General features: G+C 39.0%; 1 protein-coding gene across 1 annotated transcript in view; it reads left to right on the top strand.

Annotated features, from left to right (window-relative positions):
• smyd3 (SET and MYND domain containing 3) overlaps positions 1–20,420 on the top strand; it is an 82,161-nt gene that overhangs the window by 18,623 nt on the left and 43,118 nt on the right. The window contains exon 5 of the mRNA XM_020648802.3: positions 70–212. Within this exon, the coding sequence (XP_020504458.2) occupies positions 70–212 (143 nt within the window). The remainder of the gene's footprint in view (positions 1–69; positions 213–20,420) is intronic.

The following is a 20,420-nucleotide window of genomic DNA, read 5'->3' as shown; positions in this document are numbered from 1 at the left end:
TTATTGCTCTGATTTAATGTTAGTTAAGTGACACAGGGAGATGATTGTTTTTAAAATAATTTCTCGCAGATTTGAGCTCCATGTCTGAGCAAAAGAAACAAGGTCTGTCTGAGCTGGCATCCATGTTGGAGCTCTACCTGCAACAGGAAGTACCTCACCTGACATCAGCCCTGCCTCCTTCCTGCCAAGAGCCCCTCAGCCTTATTGCAAAGGTATGCTAAATCCATTTTAGCACAAGACAAATCTGCCAGTGTTGGCTTTCGTATATGTACAGAGACACGTTTACAGCTTGGCGCCCCCATGCACACGAGACAACACACACATACATTCCTACATATTCACCAAAAGACAGACACAAGCAACTGTTTATTGCTATATGCATCTCCTGCTGCTTTTGGATGGACCCCAACATATGTCTAAGAGCTTCCCAGCACCTGTGATTAGGTCCTCATGTGGCTTTTTGTGTGTGTGTGTGTGTGTGTGTGTGTGTGTGTGTGTGTGTGTGTGTGTGTGTTAGTATTCCCAGAACAACCTCAGGTCTAATTCTCTTAAAACACACCAGCTGTCTTCAGTCGAGTTTAATGTGTGTGTAGATGTTTGTCTGGATTCTGCTCTACCTCTGTTATCTGTTAGCTTGTGTGACTCCTCTTGAACATTTTTTGGCCTTTAGGTGTTTGTCTTCCAAGAAGTGTGTGTGTGTGTGTGTGTGTGTGTGTGTGTGTGTGTGTGTGTGTGTGTGTGTGTGTGTGTGTGTGTGTGTGTGTGTGTGTGTGTGTGTGTGTGTGTGTGTGTGTGTGTGTGTGTGTGTGTGTGTGTGTGTGTGTGTGTGTGTGTGTGTGTGTGTGTGTGTGTGTGTGTGTGTGTGTGTGTGTGTGTGTGTGTGTGTGTGTGTGTGTCCAATTACAATAATTGTATTTGTTGAGCTTGTCTGATGAGTTAAGAGTTTCCATAAAAACACACACGAAAGTGCTACACAATTAAGAAAACTTGATCATGAATAGAAAAGCAGGGAGTAAAAACAAGTAAGAGCAGGCAGAAATGAAGAAACATGAGTATAAAAACGACAAACAACAAAGATGCACAATTCTTACTTGTGAACTATGACATACAAGTTATTCATCTTATTTCATCTCATGCTTTTTTAATATGCAAAACAGGTCAGAGTTTAGTTGTAATAATTCCAAAAACACCTTTACTAGAGGGTGTATGTATAAAGCAACATATAATGCTTCACATGTCACAGAAAAAAAATAAATAATACAAACAGAAAATTTCAACATCAGTTTACCAATAAGCAGCTTTCACCAGAGGGACATAAGCATTCACTAGTAGATTATTCCGAATTGTGTTTTTAAAATGTTGACTGTAAAAAAAAAAAAATACTCTAAATGGGTTTAGTGAAATCCAGGAGGGGGAGGTTGAATCATATTTAATCCTGTCATCAACATAAAAATGTATTTTTTAAGTTTACATCAATAATTGGAAAAAAAAAAATTAATAGAACCAGTGATTGACCCTTGTGGGACACCAGTTTGTATATTTAAAAGGCTCGATGATAAACCTTCAACTCTGACTCATTGTATTGAACACATTTTAGACAATTCTGTGACAGAATAGGTTTCATCGGTGTTGATAAATCTAAGAAAAGTTCAAAACCGTATTCTTCTGAGTCCATGGAGTTTATGATGTAATTCAAGACCTTCATTATAAAAGTGATGGTTCTCGTTATTTCATGAATCACATTTTGATAAAAAAAAACAACTCCTTTCATTGATTCCTCATACTTTGTAGTGAGATGGTTTTAGCTCTAATGACACAGTCTTAAGGACATCCAGACTAAATATCTGAAGATTTGATTAATCTTGTGCAATCTGGTAAGGATTTTAAACATGCCCATTTGATGGATTCTATTTAGGGCAGACCCTATTTTTAGTTTAATGATCTTAGTACTTTTCCTTTAGCCTTTTTTATCCTCCCCAAAAATGTTCAAAGACCTTTATGTTCTCCAGCAGGATGAAGTATAATGTTAACTGGGGCAGTTCTCTGGCTTTGCGACCATTATTATCATCACTTCAGAATGTCATGTTGTCCTATTCATATTCATGATCAAAAACCTGCAAAGTAGCAACATTGAACATTCACAGTTATTATTATGTGGCTACCGTTAGTATGCTAACATTGTCATTGTTAGCATGTTTGCACAGTGATCCAAAGTCCTTTTGATTACTTTCTTTTATGTAAAGACAGGATCTTTGCAGTGTCAGTACCCACTTCACAAACACACAAACAAACAAATATCATAATAAATTAAGAAGTATGGGGGTGGATTGAGAAAGTTAGACAGAGATTGGGTGTGTAATATCTTTGACGAGATGGGGATATGCATGTATTTGTCTCGTATGTGTGTGAACGTGTGGGATTGGATTGTGAAGCTGAGAAAACTGCTGATTGAACGAGGATCAAGATTCAGAAGGGAATTCTGCTGCAAACTGAGGAAGATAAAGAGAGCGAAACAACACTGAGTGGATTAAAGAGAAGAAGAAAGAGAGGAAGAGTGAGTGTGAGAATAAAGAGGGGAACAATGAGAGAGAGAGGGATGATGAGGGATGATGAGGGAGAGGAGAGTAGGAAACATGAAGATAGTTAGAGAGAGAGAGCTTCAAAGAGAGCAGGAACAGCACTAAGTGTGTCAGGACATGAAATGTAAACAAAAAGTGAAGGGGTAGACTTGTAACTTAGTGAAAGCTGCTTGCTGAAAATGAGTTTGTCAGCTAACATAAGTTGTCACAGGGTGACACCTTTTAAGAACAAGAGCTGAGGGGATGACATTTAAATAATTTAGCAGTTGGAGTGACAGCATGTCAGTGTGTAAGATCGACAGAGAATAACGATCGGAGCTTTAATGTTCTTTATGTGCATGTGAAAGTAAAACAACGTATCTGTACCTACGTCTTACAGTTTTTCTTTATATATATATATATATATATATATATATTTTGATAACATGTTTGTGTGTAGTGTAATGCACAGTTGTTCCAAAGTGAATACAATTCACACTCTGACACATAACTTATTATGGTCAGTGGGGCAACCGACTCAGACATTGCAGTGTTTTCTTGCTGAGGCAAGACACCATATAATCCTATTACTGAAGCTGTAAACCTTCTGCCGACAGAATAACTTCAATGCTGTACTGCTGGTAGACTGGCAGAGTGTCATTATTTGTCTGTAAAGTACCGGACAATGTAGTGACTCATGAAAATCATTTAAAGCTCACAGCACACATCTCACCCACATTTCATGTCTCTTACTCTTTCATTTGTCTTCTTATCTTACTGATTCATATTGTAGATAAAGTCTAAAGACTTCACTTCATTATTGTATTGTTACTAAAGTAATTCATTAGATGGAAGTTCTACTGTATCTGATTTGCAAATCTGTGGAAATGAAACACCATGAGCCTTCTGTGTTTATGAGGAACAACATGGACAGCACACAAACTGTGACTGGTCCCCCTCAAAGTTGACTTGAGAAGACGTGTCTATTCACTGGACGTTGGGAAAGCTATGCAGACTTGTTCTGTCCAACCTCCTCATATGTTGTTCGCTGATGTACTCATTCCGTTGTTGCCGCTGGCCATGCCACATTTAAACACTTGTTATATGGTGATGCTTTAACAATCAGTGGCTTACGCTGTTGTGCAGATGAAAATTCCTTCAATGAAAAGATCTAATATGGAGATTCTGCAACATCCCAATGAAGAAGTTTAAATCCAGGAAGTGACCCACATTACATAGTCTTGTATTATATTTAAATCATTTTTTTTATTGGTTGTTTATGCATGTTTCTTTACAATCCATGTATTCTTTTGAGATATTGCTTAGTAGGATATGCCTTAAGAACACGAACAATTACACATGTTGTATGTACTTAATTTGGTTAGCTTAGCACCATTATGTCCTACCATATATTGAAATGGTAACCCCCCCCCTCCCAATTGAATCAGTACAGGAACTGTGAAACAAAAAGAAAAAAAGTTTTCAAAGGTTCCTAACATAGAGATTGGGAGTTGTTATTTTAGAAGTTTACTGTTCATACCAAGGGTGAGATAATACTCACTTTCTGTGACCAATTTAAACATGTCCAGGATGTTGATTGTGAAAATGCTCAAGTTTAGGACAACTACTGGGAGAGAATTGAATGGAATTTGTTTAAATCTGTGTTTGCAGTAAAAACTTGCAGTCATAATGAATTAATTTCCTATCAACCATGTGCCACCCATCCATTCAAACAATGTCAGTGTAGACACAGAAAACAAACATCCTTAAAGGAAGTACCACAAAAAGAAAACTATCTTCAACCCATGTGCTGCCAATAGGGGGCACTGTATTTGCATATGATAGCATCCTGTATGGGCGATGTAGAGGAGTGGTGAAGTCCTTCATTTCACTTTCTCTGTCTTCACCCTCTGAACTGTCTTCTCTGTTTCTGTATTTCAGTAGCTCACTCTCCTCTCACCGACCGTCCTGCTGTCTCTGTTTCCCCCTCTTTCTATGCCTCTCTCCTCATTATTCTCCCAACTACTCATTGAGCCTCTTCTTTTCCATTTCTCCTCCTCCCCGTATGCTCCTTTTAATGGCTCAAGTACATAACAAATGAGCAGTTTATTATTGTGTACTTTGAATGTTCAGTGTGATCAACAAAAAATAACAAAATAGGTCATTACTGTGAGTGTAGATTTGTGTGTGTGTGTGTGTGTGTGTGTGTGTGTGGGTGGGGGGAGGTCTATTCTGTTTCAGTTGGGGAGTGTTTTGTGCTATAAAACCATTCTTTATCTTAATAGCTGCTCCCCCCACAGAGCACTAATACTGCTACACAAACACACAATGAAGTCATGCCACAGCATCATTACTGCTCTTAATATACCCAGGAGAAGGTGCGCGTGCGTGCGTGCGTGCGTGCGTGCGTGCGTGCGTGCGTGCGTGCACTACTACTGTAGGGTTTTTTGTCTTCTGCACTAGTGTGTGTTTTTGTGTGTGTGTGTTGGTCAGACTGGGGTACTGCAATAAGCAGTGACAGATGAGATCTGGCCAAGGCATATTTTATTGCCTCCCTCGCGCAGCTCTCCCTCTATGCTCTGGGTGTTTGTGTGTTTGTGTGTTTGTGCGTGTGTGCTTCTACTAGCATGTTTATGTCCAATCACAATTAATTATACATTCCAACACCTATATGTTGTTCATGTTTTGACAAATGTCTCTTTGTCTGTTTGTGTGGGTGCCTCGGATAATGTTTGATGTTTCTGTACACTACAGGTAGCCTGTGTGTGTGTGTTTGTGTGTGAGTATGAACCTGTTATGCTGCATCAACACTTGCTAGATTGGAACCCAATCCGACTTTCATTTTGATGAAATTCAATAAGCTTATTGGCAGGATTTCTAGTGATTTGTTTGGCTAAGCCCTATAAAGATTATAAGAGTGTGGAGAAATGATGTTTACATCTGTAAAGTGAATAACATTGTTTTTTTAATAAAATAATGCAGAAAATGAAATTGCAGTTACTCACAAACACCCCTTACATGCCAGACATGTTACCCCATTAAAAAACATTCACCTCTAGAACTGGGCTTTAATCCTGCTCCTCTGTTTCGTCTTCTCTCAGCCTCATTCATAAGCTCTCTGCTGCTGCCTCACTCACACCTCTGACATTCTCTCTCGTCATTCCCTGTAAGACAAAGTCTCTTTAACTGTGCTTTTACAGTTATATATAACATTTAAGAGGCACCTCACAGGCTCAATTTTGTAATGTCCAATGCCATCAATTACATTTTAAAATCTTGAATTATAGAACCTCTGAAACTCTACAGAAAGTCTCAATCTTTAAAGTGTAAATTACAAAATGGGAATGTAGTGTTTTGAAAAATACCTGTACTGTACTAATGTGCCAAGTGCAGACTACTTAAGATTTACTGTCAGGTAATCTGGCATTAGAACATGTACCAGGAGAACCAGGCTGCCAGCCCTGAAGTATGCCACAAAAAACAGTATTTTTCAAGACATGGGACAGCTTTGGCATGTCTTGCATCTGAAGACAAGGCCTGACTTCACATTTTCAGCATTGGTGTAGTGCAACATTGAGCATGCAGGATGAAATGTGCGCATTGAAGAAGAAATAAGAGCTAAATCCATAGGAGATAAATGTGCCGTGACAAGGTGGGAACCTCCAATGTGGACCATCACATCCATGAGCTGTAAACATCCTTCCAACACCTGCCACACCTTTCTGCAAGCTCAATGATGGGGAATGAACCATAGATGTTTCCTTCGAAGCTTGATAAAATGGATGCCATTATTAGGTGTTAAGATAAACTGATCCGACTCTGTTACTAATCTTTACATTAAAGATCCCAGTGGATCGGTCAGCAAAGCCCTTGATAGGTTGGATGTGGATGAAGTTTCACTGAGTAGAGGAGCGCAGCACGTCCGCCCTGTCTCTATGACAACAGTCTGTTGACAACGGTCGCTGTATGACCAACACTGCTCCGTTCTACCCCAGCAGACACGGAACAAAGAGGAAGTGGGTATAAGACATGATCTGCAGGAGGCAAAACTACAGGGAATATCATACATTTGGAAAAGAGTGCCTGTGATGTCTACAGCGCCTTTTCAAAAAGTAGAAAGATTTTCAACTCGAGTGCTCGGAGTGGTCGCACAAAAAAGGCAGAGCGATCTGAAAAGAGACGCTGGGCGCTGCGCTTTTTCTCAGGGTGAACGTCTGCTGCTGCAAACGCTCTCTACTCACTGAAAACAATTGAAAAAAGACGCTGGCGCTCAGAAAAAAGCGCTAGGTGGACCCGTGGCCTCACTAGGTTCTGCTGCTTGTTCTGTTTACTGTGCGCAGCGTCTTCAATCTTCTAGCATTAACACGCAGCAGCACAAGCGGACCTGAAAATGAAACACTTGTTCCCACATACATCTTAGTGAAGTCTTCTTATCGAGGCATCTATGGTGCCATGTACTGCTGAGATTGATGACCTAGACGTTTAGTTGGGACTTGGGAGTGATGGCTTTCATGACATGGTTAATTCATATGAGCCAAGTTACAACAGGCCATGACTGATTTCACAAGGCCTTTAGAGTGAGATGTACTGTACATCAGAGCTTAGATTTCTGTGTCAGAGTAACACATTTTCATTTCTATTTATTACTTATTCTGAGTTCTGGTTTCTGATTCTTTACGACCTGCTCCTCACAGCAGATCTTTTGTCAGCAACATGTTTGAGGACTGTGGTAGACGCTGTTTGTTTGTTTGTTTTTACTGGAAGGCTGTCAAACTGAAATGCCCTCCTGGGATCAACAAAGTTGTTCAAATATTGAATCATGATATTGCTCCCAAAGAATAAATGTCAAAGTGAGCCATCTGATAAAGACTTAGGTTCATAAACATGGTGTTGAATATTTGTACAGTAGGCCCTTTGTCTCTCGGAAAACTGGAAAAACTGGAAAATCTAGGAGGTAATAAACATGAAGACGTTATTTTGAAAATGTTCTGTTTTTCTTTTTCATTACAGTTCCATAAATTACATATTTTATTGGGATTTATGTGTTAGTTTGCATTGAATTGGATCAGATCGGTTTGGATGGAATCAAATCATTCTATATTATAACGAGTCGCCCTGAATGGGATCACAGTTTATGAGTCGAGAATCAAATCGGATCGTCTTGTGGAGAAGAGATTCAAGGTGTTATGATTGACAGACATCAGGAGCAGGAGGAGATGGGCAGATACTTACCCTCTACTGCCTAATGGCCAACTGCAGGGTTAAGGGTAAGGTTGAAATCTCTGTGAAAGTTGGACACCACCTTATTATCCTTTTCCAGGCTGGGGCCCGGATCTATTTAAATTTGAATCCATTTGGTATAAGGTCTACATCAGTCTACATCTATGTGAGTCCATTTTCTCTTCACTGAGAAATTGAGTGAAAGGTCTTCTCTGCAAGCTGACAAGTTAAGAAATCATACAACACAAGAACTTTGAATCAGCAGTATTAAGAAACTGAAAGCCACATGAGCTACACAACATCACCTACAGTATCCTACATGCACAACAAGGTGCTCGTTGGGATTGTCTCATCGCTGTCTGTATTCGGCTTCGCTGAGATGTGTGTATGGTGATAAACATAAAGTTTTCTTTGGTGAAGTCTTTGCACAAAAGTGAAATTTCATCTCAGACAAAAACACAGTCTCTGTATTTTTCATCCAGGTAGGGACCCCAAATTGTGCTCTACATGTATGAATGGAACGTTTTTGAAGCCTTAGTTACATTGAATTGTTATATTTTTGTATTTATGTTCGTCTGATTCAGAAGTGCTTTCTCTTTACTCAATAATCCAAAAAGGACTTTCTACATCATCTACAATTCATAATTTTGTTGCTTACAACTGAGAATTGAATTTTGAGATGGGAACAGACGGAGGATTGGAGGATGAAGAGAGAAAGGTGGAGTGGCCATCATCAAAAAAAGTCAAGTCTTTTTGGGTAGCTACAGGAACAAGTAAAGATTTCAAGTATCAGAAAGAAGGAAGAATAGAAGACCAGAATGAGGGAGGGAAAGAGAGAAACCGATGCACGACTGCAGAGACAGAGTCTTAAAAAGGAGGTGATATCAAAAGAGGGTAAGAAGGCGAGATTAGACCCTGAAGATGAAAAATAGGAGATCTCTGAGAAATGTGGGATCCAATAAACATACGAGAAAAGAAGAATGTAGAAAAGAACCGAGCTGGTGAATGCAGGATGTGGAGAGAGAGAATATATTCTTCTGGGTAAAGGGTCTGAAGTAGCTGTATTTATTGTTCTGTGTGTATGACGCTGTAACTGGGGCTCTTGGGAAACACACACACGGACACACACACTAATCTGTCCATACTAGAAAGAAGGCGAGTCCCTATGGAAAAGTGTGTTGTATTGTTTATTACCTATGTTTAGCGATGATTTATCACAGTCTACACACACAGACAACTACCTGATGTCATGTGTGAGTATGAAGCCAATAATGTTACCGCTTCCATGGCTTCAATTACAGGAGCAGAGATGTGTGTGTGTTCATTTGAGGGTTCATGTGTTTGTGTGTAGGTGTAATGTTCTTCACTCGTTTTTTTGCTTGTAATATTGTCTGTGTTTGTGTCTTGCTTGTCGTAATATGACTGGTGTATATGTGTGTGTAGGTGTTAGACTGCTTTGTGAAAATGTGTGTGTTGTGAAAGTTTAAGTGTAGCTCCTTGTTTGTGTGTAGGAGTACTGGCTTTCCTTGATTTTCATTGACCATCTGTTGTGCAGCTAAATGAGATGCAGATGCTTTCAAACCAGTGTAACTAAGCAAAGGATAAAGTTTGTCCTTCTCCAAAACTTTAATGTGGGTCAAATTCTATCAGATGCAGAAGTAAGACAAACTTTTACTCTGACTAAACAAGCTAAGAGAGGGAGGAAGTGGTTAAGGAACGAGGGTGGGAGGAGATTGACACATTTGAAAGATTAAAAAAGTTGACAAATAAATCAAATCAATCCATTAAATTAAATGAATCAAACAAAACACTCTTTGTATTTCCTTGGCTGCAGTAGCACATTGTGTGTTTGTCGCGTGTGGTGTGTGTAAAGTCATAACAATAATCCATTCATGTATTTTTTAGTTTGTGCAGCCTTATCTCTCCAACATTTCCCCGGTCTGCCATTGTAGCTTGCAGAGCCATTGGCGCTTCCTAATTAGCTTAAGCTTTGCAAAATATACACACACACACACACACACACACACACACACACACACACACACACACACACACACACACACACACACACACACACACACACACACACACACACACACACACACACACACACACACACACACACAGAGCTTAGTTTAATGACTTTAAGTCCATCATGAATGCAGTCAGAGACAGTATAATAGAAAGAGAGAATAAAAACCATTTGTTTAATTGACTTAGAGTGGCTGCATGTGTGTGGGCTCATGGGGAGACATGAAGAGAATGAGGAGAGGAGAAAGGGAAGAGGAAAGAAGTGTAGGAAATGAGGGAACAGGGGAAAAGAAAGGAAAAGAGGAAAGCATATTGAAAGCAGCATGGTGGTGAGAAAAAGCTTCAAACAGATGGAAATAATTATGAGTAAATGATAAGAAATGTTATAAAAGGAGGATGATTTAATAAGTAGAGAGAGAAAGAATGTGGAAAAAAAGATAATAAAACTGCGATGGGTAAGCACAGGGAAATCAAGAACAGACCGGAGGAGAGGCGCCTGAACATTTGCATAATTTTGAATACAAATCTGGATGTTGCATTTAATCCTGCAAAGTGATTTGAGGAGCAATATGTTGCAGTATGCAGGCCTGTATACATGTGCGTTAGTATGTTATAATGATTATGGTAGTGTAATGTGTATATGAGAGTTGGGGGTGGGGTTGGCTTAATGAACATCTTTTGGCTCTAGCTGCGACAGCCCCTATCTCTCTCGTCTCCTTTATCCTCCCTCTCTGCTCCTCTCTCTGTCGCTCCAACATTTACAGTAATTACTGTTCTGTGGTGCTTCACAGGGATGGAAACAGGGATGGAGGCTGATAACGTAGCAGAGTGTGAGTGTTTGTCTAATTTCCTGAATGTCCTCCAGAGGGATGTTCCAGAAAGAGAGATTCCTAAGCCAAGTTTATCTCTCTAATTCCTCTTTCCCAGCAACACTGTGAACCGTGTGTGCTGTGGGCTCATGAACGTTTTCTGGACCTTTAACAAGGTTCTGTATTTGTGATAAAGGGTTAAACACTGCTCTTGTAGCGATAATCATAGAAACACTGTTAAGTGAATTTGTCTAATTTGTCAGCAGAAATATCTCATTGCATTATCTAAGCCACATCACCTGACAAGTCCAGATACACATGTTGTTTCACTTTCTCTACTGGCAGCTCTTTGTACTTACAGTAAAAGAAGGAATTCAGGTCTTGTTTTTGCTTGTAATATCTTGAAATAAGATTTTTATCTGGACTGTTTTGGTGAATGAGATTTATACTAATTTTGATGTGATGTTGTTTACAAGAAATAAGACAAATTCGCTTGTTAAGACGTTGTGTAGACCCCTGTTTTAGAACCCCTTTGCTGCCAATGAAAGGAATATTGAGTCTCAAGCGCACAGTTGTTCAGAACTTTTAGTGCAGCCAGCAGTTTTTAGTGTAAATGTTTGAGCTAATGAGCGTTAAGCTTTTTCCAGTGGTCATTGATTACAATCTTTCACTTTGAGATTCCAGAATGGTGTTAATGGAGTTAATTGACATCTATGATTAGATGCTATCTACATATATATGCAGAGTTTATCAGTTTCAGGATTACACTATAGTTGATAAGTTTAATTTCCTTTGCTCTCCCTATGAACTGCTATTCTTGTACATATCCAAACATAATTCATGTAATTCACAGAATGGGGAAATACCTGACTCAGCAAACAGGTTACTTGTGGCTCCCAAAATTTAGACCCTCGCCTTCACTTCTGCAATCATCAGCAGATTTCTGTTTCTAGAGATTAAGAGAATATATATGATGACTTCTGCCTCCATCAATAACAGTCCAGTTTTTTGTTGTTAAGATATTTTCATATTTTTATGAGCACTGCATGTTTGAAATTGATATCAAGCGGCCCAAATACAGAAACACTGCTGAGTCACAGCATTTGAGTTGCAACCTGTATTTCCTGAATAGTATACAATTATTTTACAACTTGTAAAAACCTGTTTTGATGTTAGCAGTGAGGACAGTATTAGGTTAATACTATTATCGTACACATCGTGGTGGTTTCTCTTGCAATTAGGTGCCATATTAGCCCTGGCTCAGACCTGTAGGTTATGAGCTCATGATCCCTTTCTCTGTCCTCACACACAGGACAAATAAAGGCTGGGTGTCATGTAAAGGTTTAGGCTGTCAGGGAATGGAGGACATTATTCCCTCTGCCACTGCAAACACCGATGTAACAAAGAGTTTCATAATTTCATCACCATGACACCTGCAATCTTAAAGAGCTAGACATTAGGATACAAAGGCCTAAAACTGTTTATTTATTTGAATAATGCAGGATATGTATTGTACAGTTAATGATGTCCAAGATGCAAAATCTGCTTTTCGGTTGTTTAACCCGTTTCTAGCTTGCATGCTGAGTTAAAATTCTAGTGTTACTAACTGATGTGAGGTGAATCTGACGGAATGAGGAGATGTAATGTGTTTATACCCTCGCAATAAACACACACACACACACACACACACACACACGTCTGCAGCTGGCTGGCCACACTAATTCAAAAGCAAACAGCCAGGGCCGTTTTTTTAATCTTTTCATAACAGTTCAAATGGCCCACTGGGAATAATGCAGGTACTCCAGATGGCTGACCTGCCGCTGATAGCAGCACGTACTTGTTTTATTTCACAGCTATCCTCTGCTGTTTGCTAAATTATTAGGTGCTAGCTAAAGTTGTTTTACATGGGCATATTTCACCATTCAGTGTCTTAGAATTTAATCATTGATCTAAATTATCTTCACATTAGTCCTTTTTTAAAAATGCTATCATACCATGGCTACTCTGAATCAGCAGAGTCGGCTCACATGTTTTGCTCATATATCTAATAAACTGTATAAATAAAGGATTTAACCACTGTTCATCACTCAATGTTGACTGCCTTTTGAAGTTGCCTAAAGAAGATGGTGGCATGTAAGATGAGAAAAGACTGGCACAGTTATCAAAACCAGTCTGTAAAAGACACAGTAAACAATTGAGACTCACCTATTGAGAGAGCTGCATGAGTACAAAACGTGGGGTTCCTTTAGGGAACTGCAGTTTTTTTAAAACACTTCTGTGTTGGCTTCTTCAGGCAGAGATATCAGCTTGTTTGTGTCCTGTGTGCTGGTATATTGCTTCAGTCTGTTTGTAACCCAAAAAGTCCCTGCAGGATGCCCAATCATAAGTAAAGACCAACAATCTTTTGCAGATGTCCATAAGGATTTTTTTTTTTGGGGGGGGGGGGGGGGGGGGGGGGGGGCTCAAGAAAAGTAGAACCCTCTGTCGCTTTTTCAGCCTTAAGATCCACATTAACAACATTTTTATGTAGTTTTCTGGGATTTTGTGTTTGTTTTGCTGAAGATGAGCAAAGTTAACTGTGAATTACAGACACTAATAGCTGAAGATCTCTGTTCATAATAATCATTCCTAAATAACGAGTTATATCATTTATCCTTTAAAACTGTCAGTTATGTCATAATGACAGAAAATGACAGAACTCAGCCTTAAAAGTGCTGAACACAAAAGGAGCAGATTATAAATCTGTTTATGACATTAAACAGATTAGCCTTGGCTGGCTGTCTGTTTTACTGTCTCAATGAGCTCTAAAGGTAACCAGGCTTAGGTGTAATAACAGGTTCAAGTATGCACTCATGCACCCCCATTCTCTCTTTCCTGTCGGTCTCTGTGGATCATTAACGAGTTATGTAAAAACGGCCATGAATACTGTCTGTGAATCAAAGAGATTGAAGCCTGCAAAGTATCCAGCTGACGAATGCTTAACTATCAGTTCTTTTATTTCCATCCTGAATATAAATGAGCCTCCTCAGGGTTCATTCTCACATTCTCCCTCTCATCTCCTCTGCTCTCTTTTCAAACCCTCAGTTCTGCTCAGGGATAGTGAGACACACCTCATTGACTTGAAAGTTACCTCAGTGTTTTGCAACAGTTGTGTTCTTGCCATCTTTTAAAGTGCAAATGTGAAAACTTGGACAGCCAAAAGCCAATTGTCCGTAGCTCATAATGAGCTGGATTATTTTTAGAGACAGGGACGCAGTGTGTCGGTGTCGGCGTCAGCTTGTGTTTTATGATGAATTCATGTTGAATTTTTGACCTGCAGTGGTGACAGCGATTGGAGGGCAGATGCATTTTGTTGCTGTGGTTTATCCTCGCTCTCTTTTTTTAAATGGTCATTCATGCTGAGCTTCTTCTTGTTAATCATTGCAGGTATTCAGGATTAAGTTGAACATTTTTCAGAGACATCTCCCCAGAATAGGGTCAAACTTAAAGACAATGAGAAAGGCTTCCTGCACACTGTCTTGCTTTATGCTGACATATTTGATATTTGATATGAAACAACATTTCGATCTAACCGACCTTCATCGCCAGACAGTGTGTGGGAGCCTTTCTCATTGTCTTTAAGATCATCAGGATTAAAAAAATAAACCTGTGTGAATGTGGGAACCGTCTAAGACACTGAAACATGTACTTCAGTTTCTTCGTTTATTTGATTGCTTCTGTTGCTGCAATGTAAGTAGTGCCAATAGGGTCTTTTAGGTTCAATTAATGAAGTCTTTTTAAAATGTATAGAAAAAAACATGACTGTAAAGGTGGTTCTTTTTAAAGACAATAACCCAAACTTTAAAAAAAAACCTGCTACTAAAAAAATGAGCTTCTTAAACAGTTCCACAAGTTATATAGAATAGAATAGAATTAATTTACTGATCCCAAACTGGGAAATTGTAAAGAAAACTTTCTTTAAAAATAGTTGATGTTATAGGACAACTGCTCCTCTCATTATCTGGTTCAAACACTGAAAACAAGTTGAACTGCAGGGAATGTCCACCTGTTTGGATAGTGAATATGATAAAAAATGTAGAACTGATGATTTGAAGATTGAACAATGACCTCACTGATGCACAGTTGCTCTATAGAAATGTAAAGCTTCGACATCCCTTTGATAAACAACATTTCAAAGAGTGAGAAAACTCAAACGAGTCTCACTGATGGTTCTTATGGATTTATATCTGAACAATTTCCTCCACTAAACTTGTATCAAGAAGATTCTGGTTCATCCAATCTTCCATGAGCGGTTCTACTTGATATGTTCAAGGTTGATGAGAGAATGAAGGAATAACACTATCAGAGGAAAATGTCTGAACAGATATGAATTAAAATCCACTTCATCCATGTCTTGTCAATGAAGATTTTTTATGTATAAAAAGTATTCCTTTTTTTTACATGGAAAATAAAAATAAATAATGAAAAATGTTAGGTGATCCAAAGGAAAAGTAACCGAACAATAGATCAACATCTGTCATTTTCATCTGCTGTAAGGGCTTCATAGTTTGAGTCTGATATGGACTCAAACTGAAAGTGGCCCTCAACCAAAAGCTAATGACTGACAACACTGTTTGGAGCTAAAAAGCTACCAGGAGTGTTACGCTTTCACTGTAGTGGGCCCTCCACCATAACTTATCGCGTAGCATTTTATCTTCAAACATTGTTCCAGGGACCACATTTTCCTTCGAGGACAGTTTGTCTATAGAGTTATGAACAACTTTCACATTTCTCTATCAAAACTACATAGTGCACCTTTACAAATACAATCACTGTCCTGTCTGTACATTACAAATCATGTCACCTGCAACAAATATGTTCAGACTAAATGGAAACAAAATGTATTGGTTTTAAGAGAAAATAGAGACAAAATAGACACATACAATCAGTCACTGTGAAATCTGAACACGTCCTTACCCTCTTCTCTCCTCTCCTCTCCTCTCCTCTCCTCTCCTCTCCTCTCTTATGAAAGGAGTTAGATGTCATTACACTTCACTGTTCATGGGTTCCCAGGTCTCATGAGATTTTGACAGCTCTCTTGTGTCAAAGACTTGTGGGAGCTGTAGTTGATGAATATAATTGATGTGAATAGAACTATTAATTAGAATAAACTGGTGAAGTGATGAGTCAGAAACCATTTAGCTCAGCTAATAGACTGACTGAAAGTCAACCATTCTGTTGACTCATTTAAAGAACTGCCTGGAAAGATTGCTTTCTTTCTGCATTTTTCATCGGTTTGCAAACAAGGTGTTTTCAGGTACAATGAAGGTTCACAGCAGTGCATGGATTTACAGTATTGTGTGTTTGTTTTTTGTGCCTCCACAGTAGCACAGAACTCACCAGATGAAGGTCGACCACGTGGTCACACACACACCTCCCATTTCCTCCCATTGGCTGTTGGCAAGTGTTGCCATGGAGATGCACAGTGACTGTTAATCATCACTCTTTATTTCAGGTTGTGCTAAAGCCATTTGTACAAAAAAAGTAAATGGTTGTCCTGAATGTATAATTCATGAAAAAAAAAAGCAGAAGCAGTCAGTCATCCGGTCACACATGCTGAACGATGTCAAACAACCTGCAGAACAACCCCATATATCTGTCTTTAGTTAAGCTTCTGGAAATGTAGCTTGAAAAGTAGAAGAATGTACATATGATATAAAGTCTCTGTTATATTCCAAAAATTCTGTTTAAAAAAACAGCCAACAGTAAAGAAAACCTTACCAACCCAGCCCGTTGTGCTGTGCAGGTCACTTCTTATGGATGATATGTGGCCCCTCTTTGAGGAAGATAACCTGTAGTTGTTGGCTGTTGTTTAACCTGAGCTAGTAACGTATTATTATACTGAACTAACATCACTCCACTGATAGAAAAAAACATTAGCAGCCAAATCAAAATCATTCAGAGCCTGCACTAAACCTTTAACAGTCAATAGAAAAAAAAACCTTTTTGGAAAGTAGTGCTGAAGAGTCTCGAAGGCTGGCAGGAACAGACTCTACCTGAGTCCTCACAGCTCTGTCTGTTAGAGGACAGATTTCTAATATCAGCAGGAGTTTCTAAAGCACAGTCTGCACTGATAATAACAGGTTGTATTGTAGCTGCCAGGATTCTTCTGCATAATTGGAAGAGCCCATACTAACCACAGTTTACAGAATGGCTCAAACTTATGACGGAAACTGCTGCTTTCGAAAATATGACTGCCAGACTAAACAATGTCCGAAACAGAAGTAGCCAGATGTGAAGAGCATTTATTATATTAGGAATCTTGCATCTTAGAGAGGGTAAAGGACAATGTTGGGGAAGATCTGTGTTGTTATTGTTAATGAATTTGTATGAAATATCATAATACTGCTGTGGACTTAAGGTTATTTGTTTGTAGGTAGGTCTATATGTATATATATGTTTTTATTTTTTTAATGAGTGGCTGCTTCTTCTTATTTACTGATTCCAGACACTTAAAGGCATCAATATTTGTGTTTATACTTTTGATGTAAATGATGCAAAAATTAATAAAAACGTGAATTACAAAAACAAAAAAAACAGTGGAGCAGATTAGCAGCTGAGTAGCCCTGTGAGTTTTTCACAGATATTTTTGTTATGGCTTCAAACTAAACTGACTTCCAGGTAAGCCACCGCTGAGCAGGTTTGACACACGCTATTAAAAAACAAAACGCAGCCACGGATCCAAAGTCAAGTTGTAAATTTATTAACAAAATCTTTAATCAAAACAAATTACTCTGACCAAATAAAATATGTCAATAAATAAAATGCACTATGCAGCCGAAAAAACTGTTGCGCTCCGACTCTCATCAGCCTCACTGACTTGTCATTAACGATGCACAAGTACCCCAGATCAATTTACAAAAGCTAAAAGCAAAATCAGCCCAAATAAACAGCAATGTAAACAAATAATTCTAATGTTTCAATGTTTGGCTCTTTTGCCATCTCTCACAATAAATAAATATTTTTTTTCTGTCTGGCCCCAACAGTTTTATTTAATTTTCGTAATAAATATCTAAGCTTAACTATTACATAATTTAAGTCCAACATCAGGAGTGTGATAGAGGGTGTAATATTTGAAGTTTGGATTGAAAATACTCTAATTTCAAACGTGTTTTATTTGCTCACTATTAAAACCATAAACTGCATGAGAAGGTCGAGGTTACAGTTAACAAAATACAGCTTTGTTTAAAGGGCCAGGTTCTCCTAAACTGCCCCAACCAAACCGTATAACCTCATCAGAAATGAAGCCGGTGCAGAATGTAAAAAATTGCAGTTCCTTGAGTTTCCACTTGAGTCTGGCTCAAAATGACCTAGAAGTAAGATACACACTTGTTTAAAAAATGCAGATTAGACAGCAGAAATGAACATGTTTACAGCCTGGTTCAAGAAAACAATTACTTTTGTCTGATTAGCTCATGTGTTAATCAACACATACAGCAAGGGGGTGATCTTTTTTAAATAACTCATCGGTTTAGATTTTCTAAAGAATGCAAGATAATTAGGGGTGTGACTGATATGACAGCACGTGTCAGTATGTTCCTGAGTGTGTTCCAGTGTGTGCTTCTGTGAGATAGTGTGTGATATTGATTGAATCTGGCAGAGCAGGTTTAGTCACGTCAGCAGTTCTTCTGACCCAGAGCCATACAGGATAAGAAAGAGGAATAGAGGAGACAAAGCGGGGATGGGACAGATGGATGGAGAAAAGGTGCATGGTGAGAAGATTAGAACTGCTTTTATCTTCACAAATGAGGACCATTTTCTGTCCATTAATAATTAATTATCAAATTAACTCCCATGTGTGGTCTGTCCACTGAAACGAGTCGGCTTCAGTGATTTGTTTTCTTCTGTTCTACGTTCATTAATTTGATGTTCGAGTGCACTTAAAAGGATCACAGCGAAACAAAGATCTCTGTTTTTCACCTCTTAGTTAGAGAGACCAAAGGAGGGTTTGGGATTTAATGAGCCCCTCCTGCAAACAGCCCCAGGTAGAGATGGAGAGTAAAAGAGAGGGAGGGGAAGATGACAGGAGGAGGGAGGACAAACACACAAACGCTCACATCCCAGTGGAACAGTATATCTAACATAGTGTAATTACAATGGGGAGCTCCTTTAATTGACTCCTACAGTGAACCCCCTGTGTGTGTGTGTGTGTGTGTGCGCGTGCGTGTGTGTGTGTGTTAAAATTTTTGTTCTCTCTTCGTTTATTGTTTGTTTCTCTGAATCTTTTGTTACAATTAATGCTTTCTGTAATTGTGTGGCTTTGGGTCTGCCCGGGGTTGTGACACATTTAACTTTTAGATCTTGTCCAAACATCAGATATGTATGTTGTAGTTCCATATACTCTATCTGTCCCCATATTGTCTGTGGTACATGTGCTTCAGGGTGCTGTTTTCTAATCAAAGGAAATAGAGAAGCCATTGGCTACATACCATCAGCTGTAACAATGTAAAAAAGAATTGCCCTTACACCTTCTTTAAAAAGAGAATAAAGCAATAACAAAAGATCTTAATGATGTTACATTAATGAAACCAGCTTTCACTTTCACTATTTTCTAATAAAGAGAACATCATGATAACAATGTTCACTGATGCACAAGTCCTCACTTTGTGATTAAAGGAGATGATAGATTGATGAATGGTCAGCCCTGCAAGGCATGTTTGTTAGGGTGTGTGTGTGCACACCAGTTTTATTGAATCGCTTGCTCAGGTGCGTTCATAAGTCGTGTTAATGTCATGTGCTTCCAGCTACATGTAATCCAATTCTATCACACGGCAGACATTTCTCATAATGATGATGACGCTCATATTGACCAACTGGTCTTAGAGGGCGTGAGTGACATGACAGATGGAAGCAAAGGTGTGTTATGTTGAAAACTGTTAAGACAGAGTTTTTACATGCATGTGCTTCTGCACATACGCGCACACACACACACACACACACACACACACACACACACACACACACACACACACACACACACACACACACACACACACACACACACACACACACACACACACACACACACACAATCTGCACAGTGCAGATTGTGTGTGTGTGTGTCAAGGACATCACCTAGTTTCACAGGTGAGGGAGCACAGGGACAGGATGAGAAGGAAGAGTGAGGAAGAGAGGAAGAGGATGAGAGAAAGAAGAGCAAGTTGAGAATAAGAGGTGAAAATAGAAATAAAAATAAGAAAAAATCACAGTCACCATTTTGTGAGAATCAGTGATGTACCCCACTCAAAATGCAGTCAAGTCAGTTTGACTGCAGCACACAGCTTGTACTATTTATTCCAGTGAAAAGAAGAAACAAACCAAACAGTTTCACCTAACATGAGTCAATAAAAGACATGGTAATGTTTCTAGGGTAATAATTACTTTTTAATTACATTTTTTAAGTTATTTAATCTGCTGCCTTTATTTGAGAGGACAGCTGTCAAGAGACAGGAAGTGTTGGGAGGAGAGAGTGGGGTTTCACATGCAGCAAAGGGCCGGGTTGATGATGATGACTATTGCCTCTGTACAGTTCATGGGGCGTGCAACATAACCACTGGGCTATCCTGCACCCCAACATTTGTTAAATATACTTTGATGAAGATTTTTACACAGTTAGCAGCGGCCTGCTTCTTCTGCATTGTTCTGTGTAAGAACAAAGCTGCAGAGATTTGACTGACAAAATGTGAGCCGTAAGCGTTCTTCTTTACTGATGGTTCTTATCAACCACTTTCATACTGCAGCCCTAAAAATCATCAAAACCATC

This window comes from Labrus bergylta, chromosome 3, assembly GCF_963930695.1.
Source record: "Labrus bergylta chromosome 3, fLabBer1.1, whole genome shotgun sequence".
Lineage (NCBI taxonomy): Eukaryota > Metazoa > Chordata > Actinopteri > Labriformes > Labridae > Labrus > Labrus bergylta.
The sequence above is the reverse complement of the archived record's forward strand: the minus strand, read 5'-3'. Positions and strand labels throughout refer to the sequence as shown.